The following is a 21175-nucleotide window of genomic DNA, read 5'->3' on the forward strand; positions in this document are numbered from 1 at the left end:
CCTATTTTGGTTTCAATTATGTGTAATAAAAATATTTTGTGTTGATAACATAACTCTTTATATATAGATTTTATGGAAATGCTTGTTAGTATTTTGAGAACTATCTGTGGTAAGTTGCAATATTTTGGTTGAATGGTAACTGAAGGATGCGGGTATACAAAGGGCTCAAACATATAAAAGCCAGTAGGGGACACTCAAGGTATCAAAACTTCACAACAATTCTAACATCCTTAAATGTTCCAACACTAAATGTTCTTAAGAGGGGGAAAAAAAAATCAGAGAAGTATGCAAGTTGCCTTTTTAAAAAATGCCTTTGGGAAAGTGGAAGAAAAGATTCCACATAAGTAACTTTGTTGCCAAGATAACATTCCCAAACTCTAAATTCCAGTTCCTAATTACCTGTTGCTCCTGCTGCTGCTGCTGCTGCCTTCTGTGTTTCTTAGCTGGTAGAGGAGGAGGTGTGTCATTTAAAGGTAAAGGATCGACAGATGTAGCCATGAATTCAGGCCATGGGGCTGATGTATGTTGAGTGATAGGATGAGAAGAAAGGGTGGAAGGAAACACAAATCCAGAATAGACAGGTGATCTTTGCTTTATAGGAGAAAGAAAAGGTATATATGTATCCACATGAAATGAAAGAATAAGACATAGAAATGAAATGGATAGTTTGTTCTGTTTTGTTATATTTTAATTAAGAAGTTACAATTGATGGGCAGTATCGTTCAATTTAGCCTCTTATTAAAATCCCACACTGTAAGCAATTTGGGTCACTGAGGTATTTTAATTTATTATTATTGGCCCCTCCCCTAGAAGGCTTTTAAAAGGCCTAATATTTAAAAGTATCCATGTTACAAAACAAAATCGAAAACAAAGTCAAACTGAAAAGGCAATTCAAATCAACAATTTTAGAAAGGCTTTTTAATTTACAAGAAAACTAAGTTGAGTTAGAGTGCTAAGACATAGAACTTATTTCTTTGAACTTACTTCTCCTAGTACTCCACTCTATAGCATAAATTTCATGGTTTCTAGAATTTTTATTGGTAGAGCATTACCCCCAAATTGGTATGCTTTATAAACTCAGCCTTACCCTACCCCTCTGGTCAGACAGATACACATTTGTCACGCACGCTCTCGTGGACCTCATTTTCAGTTGGCCGTGGGTTAATTTCTGACATGAAGAAAAGCAGTGAATGAATGAAACGTCACGCCTACACACCTCTTTACTCTGAGGCTGGCTCGCCAGCACAGCTGTGGCAGGCTCAGTGGCAACAGCATCAGCATCAGCAGGAAACTGAGTGGAAGGGGATAGATTCGTGGAATTGCCACATGGCTCATTAATCTCATTTACACTGATATAGCCCTAAAAGGAGGAATTCAGAAGTTAAACACAAAGAAAGCAAAAGCCGAGGCATGCGAGAGTATTAATGTTCCCAGTACAATGAAGTTAGCTTAGAGCGGCACAGCCAGATATCTGTGGTATTATCAAATGTTTCATTAAGGGAATACTCAGCAATTAAAATGGATTTACATTGCTTAATCTTGAAAATTGGCATTCGAAGCATTAAACATAATTTTTCTGATGCAATCAAGATAACTATATTATAAATAACCCAAAACCTTCTATTTTAAAATATCCAGAAGTATCAGCATTCATTCTGTTGATGGATTAAGGTTGTCACCACATACACATTTAAAGTAATAACACACCAAAAAATCCAAGATGTAAAATTGACAATGCAATCACTCACTCCCTAATTAAAGAGACTTTTCCACAAATCTTCATTCTTAGATTTTCACCGTTTCTGTTTCCTGATGAATTAGAGTGTGAGGAAAATGGGCTGAGGGCTACTGGGTTTTACACTAAGCAAACATTTATAAAACAGTAATTATTTATAGTGGGTTCTAGCTTTTGGGCATCTCAACCAAATGAGAATAAAAAGAACACTGTCCTTTCATGCAGGTGAGCCTTCCCTAGCAAAACAAATGTGTGCACGTGCACACACACACACACACACACACACACAGAGTCCTAAGGTGGAGTTGCAACCAGGGTATGTTTCAATTCAAGGCAGCCTCCCTAACCCCCATCTCTACCCATAGGACAGAGAATTTCCAGTTACTTTTGAACTCAATAATTCAGTTCTGGCTTCAGCTTAGAGAAAATACAAAATACCTGAGAAGCAGAACTCCTGAATCTGTGGAAAAGGCACTTGTCAATTTCCATGGAAACTATGCAGACCAATCATGATTTTCACCACCCCAATAAAACAGTGTGAAAAAACTATATAAAATAAGATCTCTCCTTTAAAGGTGAAATTGAGTTAAATTTGACACAAAGATTCTTCTACGAGTCCATCAATTCTTTTACAAATTTTAGGCTGGAAAATAAAACACCTTGATTTTTGGTAAAAACCCTGAAAGGACTGATAACAAAGTGGAGAATGCCAGAGTTGACTGTTTATAAATCGGATGTGTCAGACACTTGCACTTCAGAAGGCAGGACAGATACCATGTAGTTTTATAAGGTTAAACTGAAGAAAAGAAGTAGTCAACTAGGTCAAGTTCATTCAATATGTAATACTGAATCAGAAAGAAAATGAACAATTTTGGGTTTTTCTTTTGCTCAGTTAATAGTAGACTGTTTTGAAGCCAAGTTTTAATTATTTATGTGAGTCATAAACCATACAACTTAATTAACTGCTTCAAAAATGTAAACTGCTTTAAAACCTGGGAGGTCTTTAAAATAGGTTATAAATCAATCACCCCTTTAAAAAAGAAAAAAGAGAGAGAATGAGAGAGGAGGAGAAAAAAAAAAAGAAAACCATCTTGTGAGTCAAGTCTGCTTGTACAGGAAAGTGAACACACAGCACAATTGCCATGTGTTCTCATAGCAACTCATTGTTTTACTCAACAAGCAGAAGAGTTGTAGATACACAACAATAGTGAAAAAAACTAAATGTGCTTCTGACATCAGAATGTCTGCAGGAAATAAAGACCAACTCATTAACAGAAAAGGAAAGACTTTATTCTTCTATTAGGAGACGGAGAGACTTTAGAGCCCATCTAATTCATCTGGATGCCATAAGCTCTTCAAACTCTGTATGTCCAGAGTCAACTCCAAATCTTCCCTCTTAAACAATTCCTTCCCCAGTCTTCCCTATCTCACTAAAAGGTGCTTACCATATACTTCATTACTCAAACTGGAATAATGGCATGATTCCGGACACCTTCATTTATTTACTTCATGCCAACATCCAATCTATCAGCAAGAACTGTCAACTCTGCCTCCAAAATATCTGCTAATCCAGCTAACTCCTTCCATCTCTCTGCCATCCTCCAATTCAAGCTGCCAGCCTCTCTAGCCTATGCTACTGCAATCATCTCCACAACAATTTCCCTGCATCTGCTTCTCTTACTCTATGATCCAGTAGTCACAGAGCAGCCCAGAGTGATCTTTAACAAATGGATAACAAATGTTACCTCCCTGCTTAAAACCACTTGAAGGCCTCCCACCACACATGAAGTAGACCACATTTCTTTAACAGACTCACAAGACCTGCTCTTACCCACCTTGCTAACATTATCTTAGGCCATGGCATTCTATTCACAACCACGCTTTGTTCGTTGAACCTGACAGTTCCATGTTCTGAATAATGAAAAGAAATTATGAAACTGAATGATCTAACAAAGTTTTGGAAAAATATTTCACAAAATGATTCTGAGGTACATATACAGTCACACTTATTGTGATGGGCATTTTGCTTCATATACTTATACACACAAAAATATTTTCTACGTAAGAATCCTAACTCCACTGTCTAAAGGGTTTTTTTTTTTTTTAATTATGCAAAGACTTATGTAGAAGCAAGCTTTTCTTTTAGCTTTTTAGAAAAACAATACATATAAGGAATATAAATATAGGCCCGGTGTGGTGGCTCATGCCTATAATCCTAGCACTTTGGGAGGCCGAGGCAGGCAGATTACCTGTGATCAGGAGTTTGAGACCAGCCTGACCGATATGGTAAAACCCCATCTATACTAAAAATACAAAAATTAGCCGGGTGTAGTGGCGGGCGCCTGTAGTCCCAGCTACTCAGGAGGCTGGGACAGGAGAATTGCTTGAACTCAGGAGGCAGAGGTTGCAGTGAGCTGAGATGGTGCCACTGCACTCCAGTCTGGGTGACAGAGTGAGACTCCGTCTCAAAAAAAAAAAAAAAAAAATATATATATATATATATATATATATATAAAAAAACTATTTTTTTCTCAGCTATAATTTTCCAAATTAGAGTTAAAATATTCTCCCAGCGTAGCAGTGTAGTTCCTTAAGATATCTGGCGGGGAAAGTGGTGATGGGGACTGGAGAAAGGTGGATATTAGAGATAAAGAGTATGTACAGTTTACTGTAAATAGGACTTTCCAGTTTACAGTGGAAAATGGCAGAAACAACAGTTGGTGGGGTAGGGAGATAGGGAAAAGAAAGAAACCAGACCACCTTCTCAAATGTTTGCAGGCATTTTCATGTTCTACAAGACTCAGGAGAAGGAGAAGCAAAATAACAGAGGGGAGGGAGAAAGGAGACTCAGGAAGGAAAAAGGAGAATTTAAGACTCATCTTGGTCTGGATCTTCAAGTTTTTGAAACACCAAATTAACCCACAATGTCACTACCCAGCAAAGTAGACACACACACACACACACACACAAAATATGCATCCACATTAGACACAAGAATAATCTCTGCAATCCCCAAAGCATACATAATGAAAGGCGGGGAAACCATCCAAGCAATGAGTGCTTTCATAGGTCCTTTGAGTTAATATTTTTATTATTCAGCTAATCGCATAAAGCTGAGATACATCTCTTGATTTCTAAGGCAATATAAAGTGACATGCAAAATCATAGCTTACCTCTTTTAAAGTATTGGGGTTAACGGGAAACCCTTTCCCCCCAGAGAGGCTGGAGTATTTCTTTTCCAAATTACAAAGATTCTCCTTTTCCTGAAGGAATACAAAACCTATTAAACTTAAAAGCCAACCTTGGATACAACTGAGAAGCACAGTGACTTTGCATTAGAGACTAACATCAGTATCTCACATATTTCCCCTCATTTTATTTCCTCTCATCATACTCAGTCAAAACTTCAAATCTGTATCCTAGCGGTCATCTTCTGCCAGCTGATATGCTGCATGAGTTGTTTCCAAACATACTTAGCTATATAACTTTTAATTCCTAATAAATTTTATAGTCATTTAAAAATGTGTTTAAAATAAAATTTTTAAAACTTTATATAAAAAATATAAAATAAATTGTATATTTTATTTTTACTTTTATATAAAAATAAAATTTTAAAAACATTATTTTCGGCCAGGTGCGGTGGCTCACGGCTGTAATCCCGGCACTTTGGGAGGCTGAGGTGGGCAGATCACAAGGTTGAGATCGAGACCATCCTGGCTAACATGGTGAAACCCCATCTCTACTAAAAATACAAAAAATTAGCTGGGCCTGGTGGCGGGCACCTGTAGTCCCAGCTACTTGGGAGGCTGAGGCAGGAGAATGGCGTGAACCCAGGAGGCAGAGGTTGTAGTGAGCTGAGATCGCGCCACTGCACTCCAGCCTGGGCGGCAACAGAGCGAGACTCTGTCTCAAAAAAAAAAAAAAAAAAAAATTATTTTCTAATGTCATTTTCTTTTAATCCTTCCAAGTAACACATAATTGTTGTTGATGATGTAATATCACATGATGTTGTTGATGACATAATATCTGATGATGTAATATCACAACCCAGTGATATATTTTCTTTTGGGAACTTTATGGTGTTAGCTTTTATGTTTGTGTCTACCATTCATCTTGAATTAATTTGGTATTAAGCAACATTTATGGGTCATTTTTTTATCATGGTATAATTTGTATACATGTCCTTGCCATGGCTGGGGCTAAAATATTTTTAATTAAAAAGATAATGTGCATTCAGTGAAATGCATAGATCTTAAGTACATAAATTTATGAGTTTTAACAAATGGAATAATATCCCAGACAAGATAAAGAGCATTTCTGTCACCCCAAACATTTCCTCATGCCCCTACCTGTCAACTTCCACCCTTTTGAGCAAGCATTGTTCTGATTTCCATGGCCTTCACACTAGTTTTGCCTGTGTTATAAAGTGTTTGCCTACTTATAAAATGTAACCACTTTATATAAATGGAATCATACAATATGCATTCTTTTGTGCCAACCCTCTTGCACTCCATGTTACAGGCATCAGTAGTTCACTGTTTTTTATTGTTGAGGAGTCCTGTCCTGTATTATATGAATATACCTAACAAGTTGCTTATTGATGGATATTTAGGTTGTTTCTAGTTTTGTTTTGTTTGCTATTATGGAAAAAGCTACTTTAAACAGTCTTGAACAAGTTTTATATGAAGACGTATTTTCATTTATATTATGTAAACATCTAGAAGTGGAGTGGTGGGTCATAGATGGGTGTATGTTAAAAAAAACTTCTACAAAGTTCTCTGAAAGGACCATAGATTTTACACTCAAGTCAGCAATGTATGAAAGTTCTAGTTGCTTCATATTCTTGTCAATATTTGAGATTTTCATTTCTTTAGTTATTTTAGTTTATGAGGCAGAATTACATTATTGCTGTAATTCATATTTCCTTGATGACTAATGATGAGTATTTTCCCATGTAACTTTTTGGTTCTTCATATATGCTCTTTTGTAAAATCTCTATTCAAGACTTTTGCCTGTTTTTTAAAAAAATTATTGGTGTATGACTATTATTATTGATGTGTAGGAGTTCTTAATATGTTCTGGATACAAGTCTTTTGTCATTTCTTTTAAAAATTTTTGCTTACTCAAGGCCATAAAAGTGTACTTTCACTCTTATATTTTCTTCTGGAAGCTTTATCATTTTAATTTTTATATTGAGGTCTCCGATATCTCTTGAATGAATTTACATATATCATATGACAATACTGAGGTTTATTTTTTTCCATGTTGACCCAGTTGATCCAGCACCATTTCTTTGAAAGATTTGTTTTCGTGCCTTTGTCAAAAATCAAAAGACAGTACGTATGTACGGGTCCATTTTTGGACTTGATAGTTCAGTTTCATTGATCTATTTAATACATGTCTATTTGCATGGCAGCACCACCCTGTCTTAAATGGCTCCAGAGTAAACCTTGAAATAAGAGTACAAATCCTCCAACTTTGTTCTCGTTCAAAGTTGTTTTGGCTATTCTAGGCCCTTTGCATTTTCATATGCAGTTGATTCCTATTATTGGTGGTAGCTATGTTCTATAATGTTGCCACGAACACTGAATTAGTGAATACTGAACCACTGCTCCTATAAAAAAACACAGGGTTGGGTTCCTGCAAGCCTCTAGTCACAACATTGTCATCAACTGATCAGTACTGAACTTTGTTTTATGTGTGTTTCTGTTTGAAGACACTTACTTAATATTATATTATATGCCATTATATAAGATATTAATATTAGCATATTGTATTATATATTATTATTTGTATATTAAGATATGTATTGCTGATTCATTAACCTTGTACTGACAGTCAGCAACACTATAATAGTGTGAGTGAAGTTCATCTAACACATATATTTTCTCCATAAGGCACTTCACAGCCTTCTTGCATTTAGGAGCACTTTACTGCACTTAATCACTATGCTTGGGAGGCATTTTATGCAGCAAATCACCAACAAAAAGCAAAAACATAAAAACACCACATTAAATAATCCACAAAAATAACACTTGTTTACAGTATGAGAGGTAAAACAAGAAGGCAGGATGCTGCCTTGCTCAGCCCCAGCTGGGAATGTGCATATTGGCCAACTCACAATTTTCACCACTCCATGCATTTCTGTGAATGACTACAAAAGTGCCACAAGTCTCGATTTAGAGGTTACAAATACATTTTAGCAAGTAGACATAATCACAAATAGAGAATCCCTGAATAATGAAGATCAACTGTAAATTTTCGCATCAACTTGTCAATTTCTAGAAAAAAGTCTGTTGGGATTTTGATTGGGATAAAAATGTCTCTATAGATCAGTTTAGAAAAATAAAAATCTTACTACTTATAGACCACAATTTTTACAATCTAATTGTATCTCATATATTTTTAATAGGAAAATATTATATCTGTGATTGTGCTTACCCATTTTATAAAATCTATCACTAAGAGTTTTTCTCTTTTTTTGGCTAAAATTTTAAATATTAAATACTATATATTACATTATCTAAGTTAAGCTGGGCCTTTGAATATTGTGTGCCAAAGGTAAAATAGTAGTGAGGATGCTAATGGAAACAGAGCATCCCCAGAGCAAGGGATAGAAAGGGAAAATACAACTCCATTCAGAAATTTCTAGGTGGGAAAAGGGGGAAGATGGAAGTTGTTAGAAATATGTGCGAGCTGCTGGGGCACCTCAAGTGGGCTCATGATTCTGTGTGAAGGACCTATTTTCCTCTCTCTTCTTTGTTTTTTGTTTTTTTTGAGACAGGATCTCGCTGTTGCCCAGGCTGGAGTGCAGTGGCATGATCTTGGCTCACTGAAACCTCTGCCTCCCAGATTCAAGCGATTCTCCTGCCTCAGCCTTCTGAGTAGCTGGGATCACACGTGTGTGCTATCATGCCCAGCTAATTTTTTGTATTTTTGGTAGACACAGGGTTTTGCCATGCTGGCCAGACTGGTCTTGAACTCCTGGCCTCAAGTGATCTGCCCGCCTCACCCTCCCAAAACGCTGGGATTGTAGGCATGAGCCACAGTGTCAGGCCTTCCCCTTTCTTCTTAACCTAAAATAGCTAAGAAGGGAATGAATACTCAATTATTTTAGGGGGGACTATGGTACAGCTTCATCCTTCAATACTTCCTTCTGGATTTGGTGTTTCTCTGCCTGCCATTCTGGGTCTATCACACATTTTCATGATCCCAAGTGCCATATTGCTAATGTAGTGGCTTAAATGCAGGGTTCAGATCTGAGACTAGCCCCATTAACTTTAACGTTTGGTGTCTTATTGCCGAAATGACACCAGGGGCCATGTCAGACAGTTAGGCTACACCTTGCTTTTCAATGTCTTTGGGCAAAGAAATCCCTTTACAGGTAGTCACTTTAGGTGCTGGACCATAAGAGGTCACAGTCTCTTTAGCGAGGATGATCTTGCCGCCCCTCGACTACACCATATGGAGTTTCTACCTACCCAATTAATTCAAACTAAACGCAACGTGACATTTGCTAGGAAGACTCGTGTACAAGTAATTGGAGTTCAAAACATCAGATCAGCTGGGCCAAAATATTTGACAGTAGTAAAAAGAACATTTTTCCTTAAGTCCACCCTAAATTGGTGTTAGAATGCATTTTAACTATTTGATGAATGGTATGACTTTTTTTAAAAAGAGGAAAATAATCATTTAAAAATACAGACTTTCCATTGTTAAGATTTTTACAATGTGAAAAAAGCATGAAGAAAACATCCTTGCTTATTTTCTGAATGGTAGTTAATAGTTCATAGTATCCTCTTATTAATGTGGAGGATTAAATTAAAAAGTATATAAAAATCTTCCTTAAATTGTATAGGCATTCACTATTAAAAGGTGTTTATTTTAAAAGGAGCAATTTCCCTAAATTTGGAACCTATGTTTTACTGTAGCCAGTGCTGAAAAGGAAATACTTACTCTTTGTAACATCATTATTAAATTATTCTTTTCTTTCACAAAATGATCTTGTTCTCTCTGAGCCTGCTGAACAATGTGATTGGCTTGCTTTTTCAATGCAGAAATTTTTTCCTGGAGGAAAAGAGATGATCATAGGAAGATGTACATTAGACACTCAAAGGTTTGCCAGTCTGTCCTAGAAAAGGGAGAAAAAAAGTTTCACAACGGGAATAACAGTGACTGCATTTTAGTTGATGGTGGGCAGTGATTATTACCAAGAGACTGTGGGGCATTTCTTTGACCTATCAGCCTCAATACTTTCTTTACTGAAGGCGAATATAGATCAACTGACTTAAAACCTATCTTGAAGAACCCAGAAGTCAACAGGAAATCTTGTTTTAGGCTATTGATGAATTTTTTACAACATCTTGGGTACACCTCATGAGAAAAAAACAATGGAATTTCTTATTTAAACTGAGAGTGTAAGAAAACACCTTCTCTTATCTTTCCTTTCCTCAATTTTATTGGTTTAATACAGAGCCCTGGGTGTGATTCTAAATTCTGGAACAAAGTTGAATTCTGGGCTGGACATCTAAGTGCTAGGGGTTGGGTGGAGTCAGTAGTAATCCACATGGCATTCTACTTCTAATGGTAATAAGCTATCAGCCAGTTCTGAGAACTACTGCGCAACGAAAACAGAGAAAAATCCAAAATAGACTTTGTTCACAGAATTATTCTGAACCCAGTTACTAGGATCGCAGAAAGAAATAATTTAAAACCAATATCTGAATTCCTGATTTTCTATGCCTTGGTTTTCACATGAATGAAACAATGAGGTATTATTCATAAATGAATCTACAGCATTATGCAACAAAAGTGTACTGTGTCTCAATTTGTCTAATTTGGAACACCACTTGCCACATACATGGCAGACTCTGTAATCTGCCAAATGTGATATTCAGACAGACATATGGCATAGCTATGTTATGCAGAAGAATATTTTGATTTTTCACATTGAATGACACCTGGCAAAAGTACCTTTCTAGAAACGATGTTCCGTTGATATTCAGCAACTTCACGCAGGAGCTGTTGAGTCAAGTTCTCCTTTTCTTCATCTAGACGGCTCTCATGTTCAAGCTGCTGGAACTCCAGGTCTTCAAAGTGTTTGCTTTCAACATCCAACAGGTCAGCATCCTTTGGAGAAAAGGGAATGAAAACAAGACACACTGAGATAACTACCACCTTCTTAATGTGAAGAAACATTTATTAAAAGCTTTGCTCCAAGATATCTTTCCAATTACAATATTGACCAGGGTTAGAACATAACACTCTCTTGGAGGTAAATCCCAGAACGTGACTACTAGAGGGACACGAAAGGGGTGTGGTGGGGTGGGCAGCATTTATCTCACCCTCAGTTTTAGATTTCTCTGTGGAGGTAAGAATTCTTGCGTTAAACCCACTGGGTGGCTTTAAAATGAAGAAGGAAATATAAAAAGAACTCAGTAAATAATCTAAACATAATCTGCAGTCCAAAGGTGTAACATAGTGTTACAAGAAAATTCTTCTTGGCCTGGCGTGGTGGGTGGCTCATACACGTAATCCCAGCACTTTAGGAGGCCGAGGTGGGGGGGGATCACCTGAGGTTAGGAGTTTGAGACCAGCCTGGCCAACATGGCAAAACCCTGTCTCTACTAAAAATACAAAAATTAACTGGACGTGGTGGTAGGCACCTGTAGTCCCAGCTACTTGGGAGGCTGAGACAGGAGAATCACTTGAGGTGGAGGTTGCAAAGAGCCGAGATTGTGCCATTGCACTCCACCCTGGGCAACAAGAGTGAAACTCTGTCAAAAAAAAAAAAAAAAAGGAAGGAAGGAAAGAAAGGGAAGGGAAGAGAAAGGAAGGGAAGGGAAGGGAAGGGAAGGGAAAGGAGCAATCTCTTCTTTTCCTCAATTTTTCATATAAAATAGGACTAATATGGAGACTAAAGAGTCAAAAGTTGGCACACGTACAGACCAGAGGTATCTAATAGGGATACATGCATCCCAGATGGCACACAACACAATCTGCTGGACTGTGCAGAAACAAATTAGACCTCTTCATACTTGTTTTTAATTGTTTATTTTCTTTTTCAGTTTCTCAACAAATGTTTTCTAACGTATACACAAGTAGCATAGTATGTATACATGATTTTAAATATATACATTCTTTGGGTATGCACACTATATATATTTATAATAATATGGATTATGTATCATATATCTACAAAGGAAACGCATGCTGTAATAATTTTATTAAAGGGATAAGCAATCAAAAAACTTTTGGACATGGGCTCTAGGTGGTGAGGATGTGTCAGTGGAGGTTTAGCAATTGTAACAATTGTACTGCTCTGGTGGAGAATGCTGATAATGAGGGGAGCCTATGCATGTGTGGGGGCAGAAGGAATGTGGGAAATCTCTGCAACTTCTGCTGGGTTTTGCTGAAAATCTAAAACTGCTCTAAAAAATAAAGTCTGTTTTTTAAAAAACTGGAAATTGAGGTTTTAAAGCCAGGGTTCCATGAACCCATTAAAAATATGTACACACCTTTTTACTGGAAAGTGTAAACCAAGCTTTTATGAGGCACAAAAGGTGACTCAAAAGGTTAAACACCACCACTCTCAGAATAATCTTGAGGACATTTAAGGAAGATTGGAAATCATGAAAATCAGATGGTCTAGAAAAAGCATTCTCTAACCTATGAGGTATTTGAAAACAGGAATATATTTATGCATCTGCATTCATGCAGAGATTGATGCGTGTTGTATAGATTCTTCTCTAATATGCTTTTTGTTTAAACACCCTCTTATTCTTGGAGTCTTTAACATGATTTATAAATGGGGTATGTTTAGGAGATTTCTTTTTCTTTTTCTTTTCCTTTCCTTATTATTATTATTATTTTTTTTGAGAAGACGGGGTCTTGCTTTTGTCACTCAGGCTGGAATGCCTTGGCACAACACAGCTCACTGCAGCCTTGACCTCCCAGGCTCAAGCAATCTTCCTGCCTCAACCTCCCAAGTAGCTGGGACCACAGGTGTACTCCACCATGCCTGGCTAATTTTTGTACTTTTTTATAGAGTGGGGTTTTGCCATATTGCCCAGGCTGGTCTCAAACTCAAGCAATCCACTCACCTCAGCCTCTACTCACTTGGATCTATTCACCTGGGATTATAGGTATAAGCCACCACACCCAGCCAGATATTTTTATAAATATAACTTATACATACTCTATGTCCAAAAGGAAGAGGCAGCTGGGCTCTGTGGCTCACAGCTCTACATAACTAACATAACCAAAGCATTTTTTGGTTGTTCTTCAATCAAATCATCAAAGAGAGGTGAATAAATAATTATATGCTAAGTTATCTCTATATCAATATTCAACCCCACCCCCACTCTGGTTTTCATATTAATGATAAAGCAAGCTTTTTGATAAAATGAAATGTATTTCTATCTTCTGCAATGACTTTTACTCTAGGGATGATTCATAGAAGAGCTATTAGCTACTGAGTAATTACAACTGATAATACATATAGCAACAAGACCATCATGTCAACACAGACTGAATTCTCAAAGCTTAAGAGCAGGAAAAACACAATTTGAAAAACATATTCAACATTTCTTAACACTTCTTTACATTTTATTTGGCTCCAAAAAAATATGCACTCAATTTCAAATGTTTGGTTGACATTTCAAGTTTATCAGACATTTCAAATTTATAACTTCTGAAAGAATTAATGAATTAAAAGAATTAAGGAATTAAGAAATAACTCAAGTGTTAGGTCTTAAAACAATATCTTCTGTTTTGAAATAATGCACTGGCTGACATATAGGCACATACACTCAAGTTTATAAGGTCTTCCAATTAAGCTTGATTTGTGGCCAAAGATTACTGAGATTTTAAAAAAAGGAATAAGCCCTTTTTCTGGCTTATAACTAATCTCCATTCAAAGTGGCCATATGGCTCTTAATATATACACTTTGCTAGTCAGTTGCTTACTCCACACATCTGGTTAATATGCAACATGTGTTATTTTAACCCTGCATGAAAGTCAAAGAATCATTCATTTATTTGTAGTAAATACTTAAACCACTGTATGAGAATAATGGCACACTAGGTAAGAAAGTTGAAAATTAAGCTAAGCTCAGCACTCAGACTCCACTGATGTAATCATCTGATCAAGTTACCTAAACCATCAAAACATGTGTATATAAACTTACATCTTAAACAAAAAACTATTAGGGAGAGAATAAAAACTTTTATAAGATTTTATGTATGAATAAGAAGTCTGGGAATGGAATTTGGGGGCAGGAATAGTTTAATTGAGCACAGAATAATATATACAGGAAGTTCAAAGTGAAGTATGTATGACTAATTGAATGAAAATTTAACTGTACTTCACTCACTAAAAGAGTGTTACAAATCTCTACTGGCTGGCAAGCTCAAAGGCCAGGCACGAAAGGACCTAAAACAGCTGCACTAAAGGAAATTCTGTGCAATTTCTTTTTTCTTTCCAGTAACTTTTAAAATAATGTATATGGCAGAAGTTTACATGCAGTTCTTTTATGTTTTCTTTGCCTGATGGAGGGACAGGAAGAAGAGAATAGATGTGGTATGACCAGGAGAAATTGCAGTAATAACAGCTCATGGCCAACTCCAGAAGCAAATTTAAATGGGACTTGGGGTTTTGTTAATTTTTACACTTTAACTACATACTTTTGGAATATGGAAAAAGACAGTTGAAATAATCTAGTCCAACCTCCTTGAGGTGATTAATACTGTCAACCTGATTGGATTGAAGGATGCAAAGTATTGATCCTGGGTGTGTCTGGGAGGGTGTTGCCAAAGATTAATGTTTGAGTCGGTGGCTGGGAAAGGCAGATCCACCCTTAATCTGGGTGGGCACCATCTAATCAGCTGCCAGAGCAGCTAGAATATAAAGCAGGCAGGAAAAAAACAAACAACAACAACAACAACAACAACAACAAAAACGTGAAAAGACTAGACCGGCCTAGCCTCCCAGCCTACATCCTTCTCCTGTGCTGGATGCTTCGTGTGTGTGTGTGTGTGTGTGTGTGTGTGTATGTGTATAGTATTACTTCTGTCCCTCTAGAGAACCCTGACTAATATACTCCTTATTTCATATATGAGGATGTTGTGGCCCATAGAAGTTGAATGACTTGTCCAAGACTAATGGATACACTGATTTTATAGCCAGTGATAGTAAAATTGTAGATCACTGAATAAAATTTTTTTAAAACATCAAGATACCAAAATCAACCATTCATTTGAGTAAATATCAAAAGCACAAGAAGACAGTTACCCAGCTGGGATAATTTTCTTGTGCTTTTGATACTAATTCAAATAAATGTTTGATTTTGGTCTTGATTAAAAAAAATTATCCAGTGATATCTACAATTAGTAGACCTTTTTTCTATCACTGGCTCTAAAATCATTTTGTCCATTAGTCTTGGACAATTCATTCAAACTCTATGGGCCTAAATACCCTCATATATGAAATGAGAAGGTAGGATGAGATTATTTCTATTATCTTTTTCCAAATGAGATGAGTTGAATGACTCATTCTCATTTAACGTCGCTTTCTTTTCTACACTATTAGTAACCCAGGGACTGCTTTGCCCATATCAAATACTAGATTGGTAAGGTCATGTTAACATACCAACCACAGGCCACAAAACTAATATCAGATGAAAATAATATTTGGACTCTAACATAACAATTTAAAGGTAGGAAGACCAGCCATAAGTCATTATGTTGCATGCACAAAATCATTCTACAATTTCAGCTTCAGTATTCAAGGCCATATGCAGTTTAATAAAATAACTTTCTTCTTATTCATTTATTTTTTACTTTGTGTGACTTACCACCTAATGAAGATATTTATAATAAAATAAACTTTATTAAATCTAGTTAAACGCCCAAGGAAAAGCTTTGTAGTGAAGTCACATTCTGAAGTGTTTGAAGTCTAAAGGGAGATAAGTAGTGATAACACAGAAAGTTCCTAAAGTGAACTTTAGGACTTACTTCTCATGAAGTAAGTGAACTTTTTACTGATTAAGCCAAGGCATTGGTGAAGAGTTATACTGGTCGTCATCCTTGAAAAACAATTAGTAGACCTCTTACTATCAGGTGAACTGCAGCCATCACAAGCCAGCTCTCTCTCCTAAGGAAAGAGGTTTTATAAGAATTTTACACACTGTTTGGAGAGGAAAGGGAAGAAGTCTCTGCCTTCAATTAATGGAAAAGACTGTCTGCATCATTTCCTTTCCTCTTTCGTAGTCAAAATCTTTGCAACATACAACTCATATTATGAGTTATCTTACAGAATCTAGATTAAGCTAAACAGTATTTATATTACTCATAATCCAAGTTGTGAATGGAATCTATCAATTTTTATGTGGAGCAATGTTGATAAAAACACAATAAATGGATAACCAGAGGAAGGGAAGGACAAAATACACAACAATGCTGCTGACTGTAAATAAGGAATTACAATGACTGTGTAAAATCTTTAGTGATAAGGAGAGTTAAAAAACAGTAAGCAAATATTTAAAGAATTAGTTTTCCCATCTCTTTTGTTAACTAGCATAAACACAAACAAATTACAAACTAAAATTACAAATACTAGTTTTCTTCCAATCATTTTTATCATAAAATTTGCAGAGAATTGTGACTGAGAGGCAGGAAGTTTTACCTTCTTACAACAAATTCAGCTGTACACAATAAAAGGAGTAAAGGGAATACATGTAAAACTTTTTTGCTCCAACATTGTAAGAAATAAATACTAAAACTATTATGCTGCAGTTTAAACAGCTGCATTGGATTATCATTATTAAGATGCTCTCAACTTCTGCAATACATTGAAAAGCTTTAACTGTTATTTTTTCACCTAGCAATGTTCTCAGAGGTAGCAAATATTTTTGTATTAAAGATCATCTTAAGAATGTTTAAGGATGTGCTATCTCAAAAAACTTTTCAACCTCCCCATTCCCAAGAAGGTACAAACACAATAATATGGATGAAACTAGCTTGTTATACTCAGGTAGAATCATAAATTGCTACTCACTTAGGACAAATTACTATTATGTGACTCTTTCAGATATCCAAGACTGTTAACGACTGCTTCCCCAGAGGGAAGCAGTTTACTGGGGCTGCTGTTCAAAGGAAATGACCCAGTTGCCAAGAGGCTATGAAATATTAAGTGGCTGCGCCAGTGTTTGTGAAACTATCCACCTAGGAAGTCTTGCTTTCAGAAGATAACCAATGTGGTTGTGTTAAACACTGCCAACCTTAAAGATCGGAGAATAACTTGATAAAGCTTAACTAGAAAGTCTATGCTGCATTAAGTTCTTAAAAATTATGAAGCTCACATGAGATGTTGGGGGCATTAGTGATGCCCCACATCTTGGGTCTTGGTATTTAATTGTTGTGATTGGGCTAATTAGTTCAATGTCACTAACCAGCAGAAAGAAAAGGAAAAACAAAAGAACAGCTGCTGGTGGGGAGCAAATCAGAAAATAGGATAATTTGGGGACAAGAGTCTAAAATCAAGCTAAAGAACAAAACATTCAAGGGTAAATAGGATTCATGATGCAGCAGAGAATGCAGGGGAAGAGGTCAGTTAATACAAATGCTACAATGTTGATGTTGGTTACAAATCAGAAATAGCTTCTTTTGTCACAGACACATAAAAAATGACTCCAGAAATAGTTTTGCATTATAAATTAGGAGAAGGATTCTAACAAGGAATTTTAAAAAACTGATCAGCATGGAATAATATATACTGTTAGCATGCATATTTCCATTTAAACATATCTAATGACTAGAACTTATGCAAACTTACGCTATATGAAGTAGTAAGTCACAGGTAAGTGGCACTTAAGTGAAAAACAAAAACGAAAAGCAAAATAACTGGTGCATTCCTGTTTGCTACTGACCCTCTTCAGTTGTTGTTGTAACTGTTCCCTCATGGACTCAGGACAATTGTCCAGCTGGGTCTTCTGCTCGGAGTAAAGCTCCTGAAGCCTCTCTAGTTTTTCCCTTTCAGCATCAAGCTTTACCTTCTCCTGAAGTTCAGAAACCAGAAAATAGAATAGAAATTACCTTCACACCCCAAGCAGGTGCTAGTGAACATTTCTCAAGGATAACACAAACAAACATACACGAACTCTGGACATTCTATGAATGTAGAAACATATCTTGTTAGTGGCTAGGATAAAGGGATATAAGCGGAAGTTAAGACAAAGGGACTGGGTTTCTCTATTCTCAAAGCACAGTCCACTTCATGGCAATGACTCCCGCTTTCCTTCCCTCCCTCCGTCCTGCTACCATGTTACAAAAGCAGGGGAAGCAATGGTCATGTTGAGTGTTGGTCACTGGCCAACAATAAAAGAAATGCCAAGCAAATTCATAAGCAAGACTTGCCAAGAGTCACCTGTCAGAGAACCAGACAAAGGAAAGAGGGCATTTGCCTCAAGGACTGTCATAGCCTAACTTGCTCAAGGCCTTCGCATGGCAAGTTTTGGAATTTCTTGGTTTTGTTCTCAGGTTAGAGGAATTCTAGGTGTATTAAATTACAGCCCCATCATCTGAAACAGTTCTAGCTATTTGGAAAACTTCAGAATTTACAGAGTTAGAAAATCTTAATCCAGAGAGATTATTCAAAGACTGAGAGAGCTAGTAAAACTGCAAGACAGACAAAGCAGCAAGAGGGAGGCATAGGCAGCTCAGACACACCAAAAACGTGACAGGGACTGTGGAAATACAGACTTTCCCACAATGACTGACACACAAATAAACTGAAACACGGACTGTGAAAAAAAGAAAAGAGTCAGAGAAGAAAGGAGAAGGAAGAGAATACTAAATCCCTTCCAAGTCACATGTGCCAATGAGACCCTGGACATTCCCCAGGACATAATAGGCAAATACTCTAATACAGTGATTACACAGCCTTACAATGCTACCTCTTAAATTAAGAAACAAAACTTCAGTTTGTTTGGTGCCAGTCTTCCCAACCTGTGTTCTTTTTATGATGCTCTGAACACTTGAAACAAATTTTAGATGTGTTTTCTCCTTGTGTAACACCATCAGCCTGAACAAAAGCACTTTATGAAGCACTTTGACAATCTGACCTTTGGTAAGTGAAATGACCCCCACTTTCCCTTCCTTATATTCTTTTCATATAAACTGGCAGGAACAAAACTAGCTTCTAAGCACATCACAGAAGGACTCTTTTTAAGGATTTTCCTCCGAAATAGTCCTATGAAATTATCCTTACTACATTTTATCAAAATGGCCATGATTTCTTATGTATAAAAGACGTTACGGTCCAAATCTAAAACTACATGACATCAATACCAGTTCACTTGAGTCTCCATTTTTGACTTAAATTTAGAAATGTACATTTGGCTTTAGAAATGTAATTATCTTAAAATAATTAAATTCAGAAGTCATAAACCTGAGACCCCTACTTCATGTATCAATCTAACATGGTTCTGTAACAACTTAAAACTTTAACAGACTACAAAGAAAATTTCTTTGATCTTCAATGGTTAAGTTTGCTCACTGTACACACCAACTGTGCAAGAGTTGGAGAAAGCAATGGCATTGTTAACAGAAGAAAGGATGCCCACGTGTGCTAATCCATAGTAAAACTGAATATACTAGCACCGTTAGATTTAGTCTTTAGTTTCAGAATTTTTTTTTTCCCTAATAAAACCAGCAATATAGAATACTTGTTGTCCTTTGGCTAAAAAAAGGTGTTCTTTCCTATGTGTGTGCATCAAAGATTGCCCTATTTACACAGCAAAATAATTTTATCCCAAGAGTTCTATTTCTAGGTACTGCATCGCCAGTTTGCAGCAACTCTACTTACAAATGGAAACCTAAAAAGTAATTAAAAAAAGAAGACGACTATGCATCATAATTTAACAGCACACGTATAAAGCCCTAAAATTTAAAGTTATCTTCGATAGAAAACACTGAAACGATATTTGATAATACGGAAAGCCACTGGCCTAAAACACAGGTCTCAAATCTGAAGAAATAACAAAAGTATTCCTGATGCTCTCAAATGTTTGTATTGTGAATAATAAACTCAAATCAACAACTAATAAAAAAAATCTTTCATGCCTGTAATCCCAGCAATTTGGGAGGCCAAGGCGGCCGGAACACGGGTCAGAGAAGATCGAGACCATCTTGGCTAACACAGTGAAACCCCGTCTCTACTAAAAAATACAAACAACTAGCCAGGCAAGGTGGCGGGCGCCTGTAGTCCCAGCTACATGGGAGGCTGAGGCAGGAGAACGGCGTGAACCCGGGAGGCGCAGCTTGCAGTGAGCTGAGATCCGGCCACTGCACTCCAGCCCGGGCAACAGAGCGAGACTCTGTCTCAAAAAAAAAAAAAAGTACAACAACAACAACAACAAAAAAATTAGCCCGGCGTGGTGGTGGGTGCCTGTAGTCCCAGCTACATGGGAGGCTGAGGCAGGAGAACGGCGTGAACCCGGGAGGCGCAGCTTGCAGTGAGCTGAGATCCGGCCACTGCACTCCAGCCCGGGCAACAGAGCGAGACTCTGTCTCAAAAAAAAAAAAAAGTACAACAACAACAACAACAAAAAAATTAGCCCGGCGTGGTGGTGGGTGCCTGTAGTCCCAGCTACTCAGGAGGCTGAGGTACGAGTATGGCGTCAACCCAGGAGGCAGAGCTTGCAGTGAGCCAAGATCGCATCACTGCACTCCAGCCTGGGTGACAGAGCGAGACTCTGTCTCAAAAAAAAAAAAAAAAAAAAAAAAAAAATTCTTACATTTAAATAGCGCCTTACTTCCAAGGTGCTTAAAACGTTTCATAATTCATGCAAGGGGTCATCTAGAAGAATATGCAATCAAGCACTATTAGAACTTTCTGCAGCTTCTCTGTTTATCAGTAATGCTGTGACCACTACCTGGGTCCCAGAGCAAAAGCTCAGTGGGGCCAAAGCTAGGGCAAAGGAAGTAAAGGGGAAGGATGAAAGAACACCAGTGGCAGGTGGGCCCAGCTGTAAATCACAGAGGACCGCAGAGGTGATATAACTCCTGTGAGTGCCAGAAGTAGACCAACTTTGAGCCAGAAAGAAATTAATATTCCTCTATTCTATTTATTGCCCAGGAAGTTGTTAAAGGAAAATTAGCTCTAGGCAAGCAGTTAATTAGAGCTGAAAGTTTCACCTTCTACAGTGAATGTAAAATAGATGGCATTTGAGGGTTTAGGGATTCTTGCTTTTTAAATGCAAAATACTAAGATTGAGGTTATTCCATTTCTCCATATTTAAATTGGTAAACTCACCTATTCTAACTACAATAGGCACAATAATATTTTACAAATACCAAATTGGGAGAGAATATAACTTTTTAAAAAAGATTCATAAATGTACTTTCAGGAAAAAAAATGAATTCTTTTTTTTTTTTTTTTTT

At 36.9% G+C, this 21175-nt stretch overlaps 1 protein-coding gene across 2 annotated transcripts in view; it reads right to left on the reverse strand.

The window, feature by feature from the left end:
• PHLDB2 (pleckstrin homology-like domain, family B, member 2) overlaps positions 1 to 21175 on the reverse strand; it is a 248940-nt gene that overhangs the window by 24201 nt on the left and 203564 nt on the right. For both annotated transcript variants that reach the window (XM_011969732.1, XM_011969733.1), the window contains 5 exons: positions 17662 to 17790; positions 10709 to 10864; positions 9692 to 9802; positions 4909 to 4998; positions 1217 to 1360 (listed from right to left, as the gene is read on the reverse strand). In XM_011969732.1, coding sequence (XP_011825122.1) covers positions 1217 to 1360; positions 4909 to 4998; positions 9692 to 9802; positions 10709 to 10864; positions 17662 to 17790 — 630 coding nt within the window. The remainder of the gene's footprint in view (positions 1 to 1216; positions 1361 to 4908; positions 4999 to 9691; positions 9803 to 10708; positions 10865 to 17661; positions 17791 to 21175) is intronic.

This window comes from Mandrillus leucophaeus, unplaced genomic scaffold, assembly GCF_000951045.1.
Source record: "Mandrillus leucophaeus isolate KB7577 unplaced genomic scaffold, Mleu.le_1.0 Scaffold900, whole genome shotgun sequence".
Lineage (NCBI taxonomy): Eukaryota > Metazoa > Chordata > Mammalia > Primates > Cercopithecidae > Mandrillus > Mandrillus leucophaeus.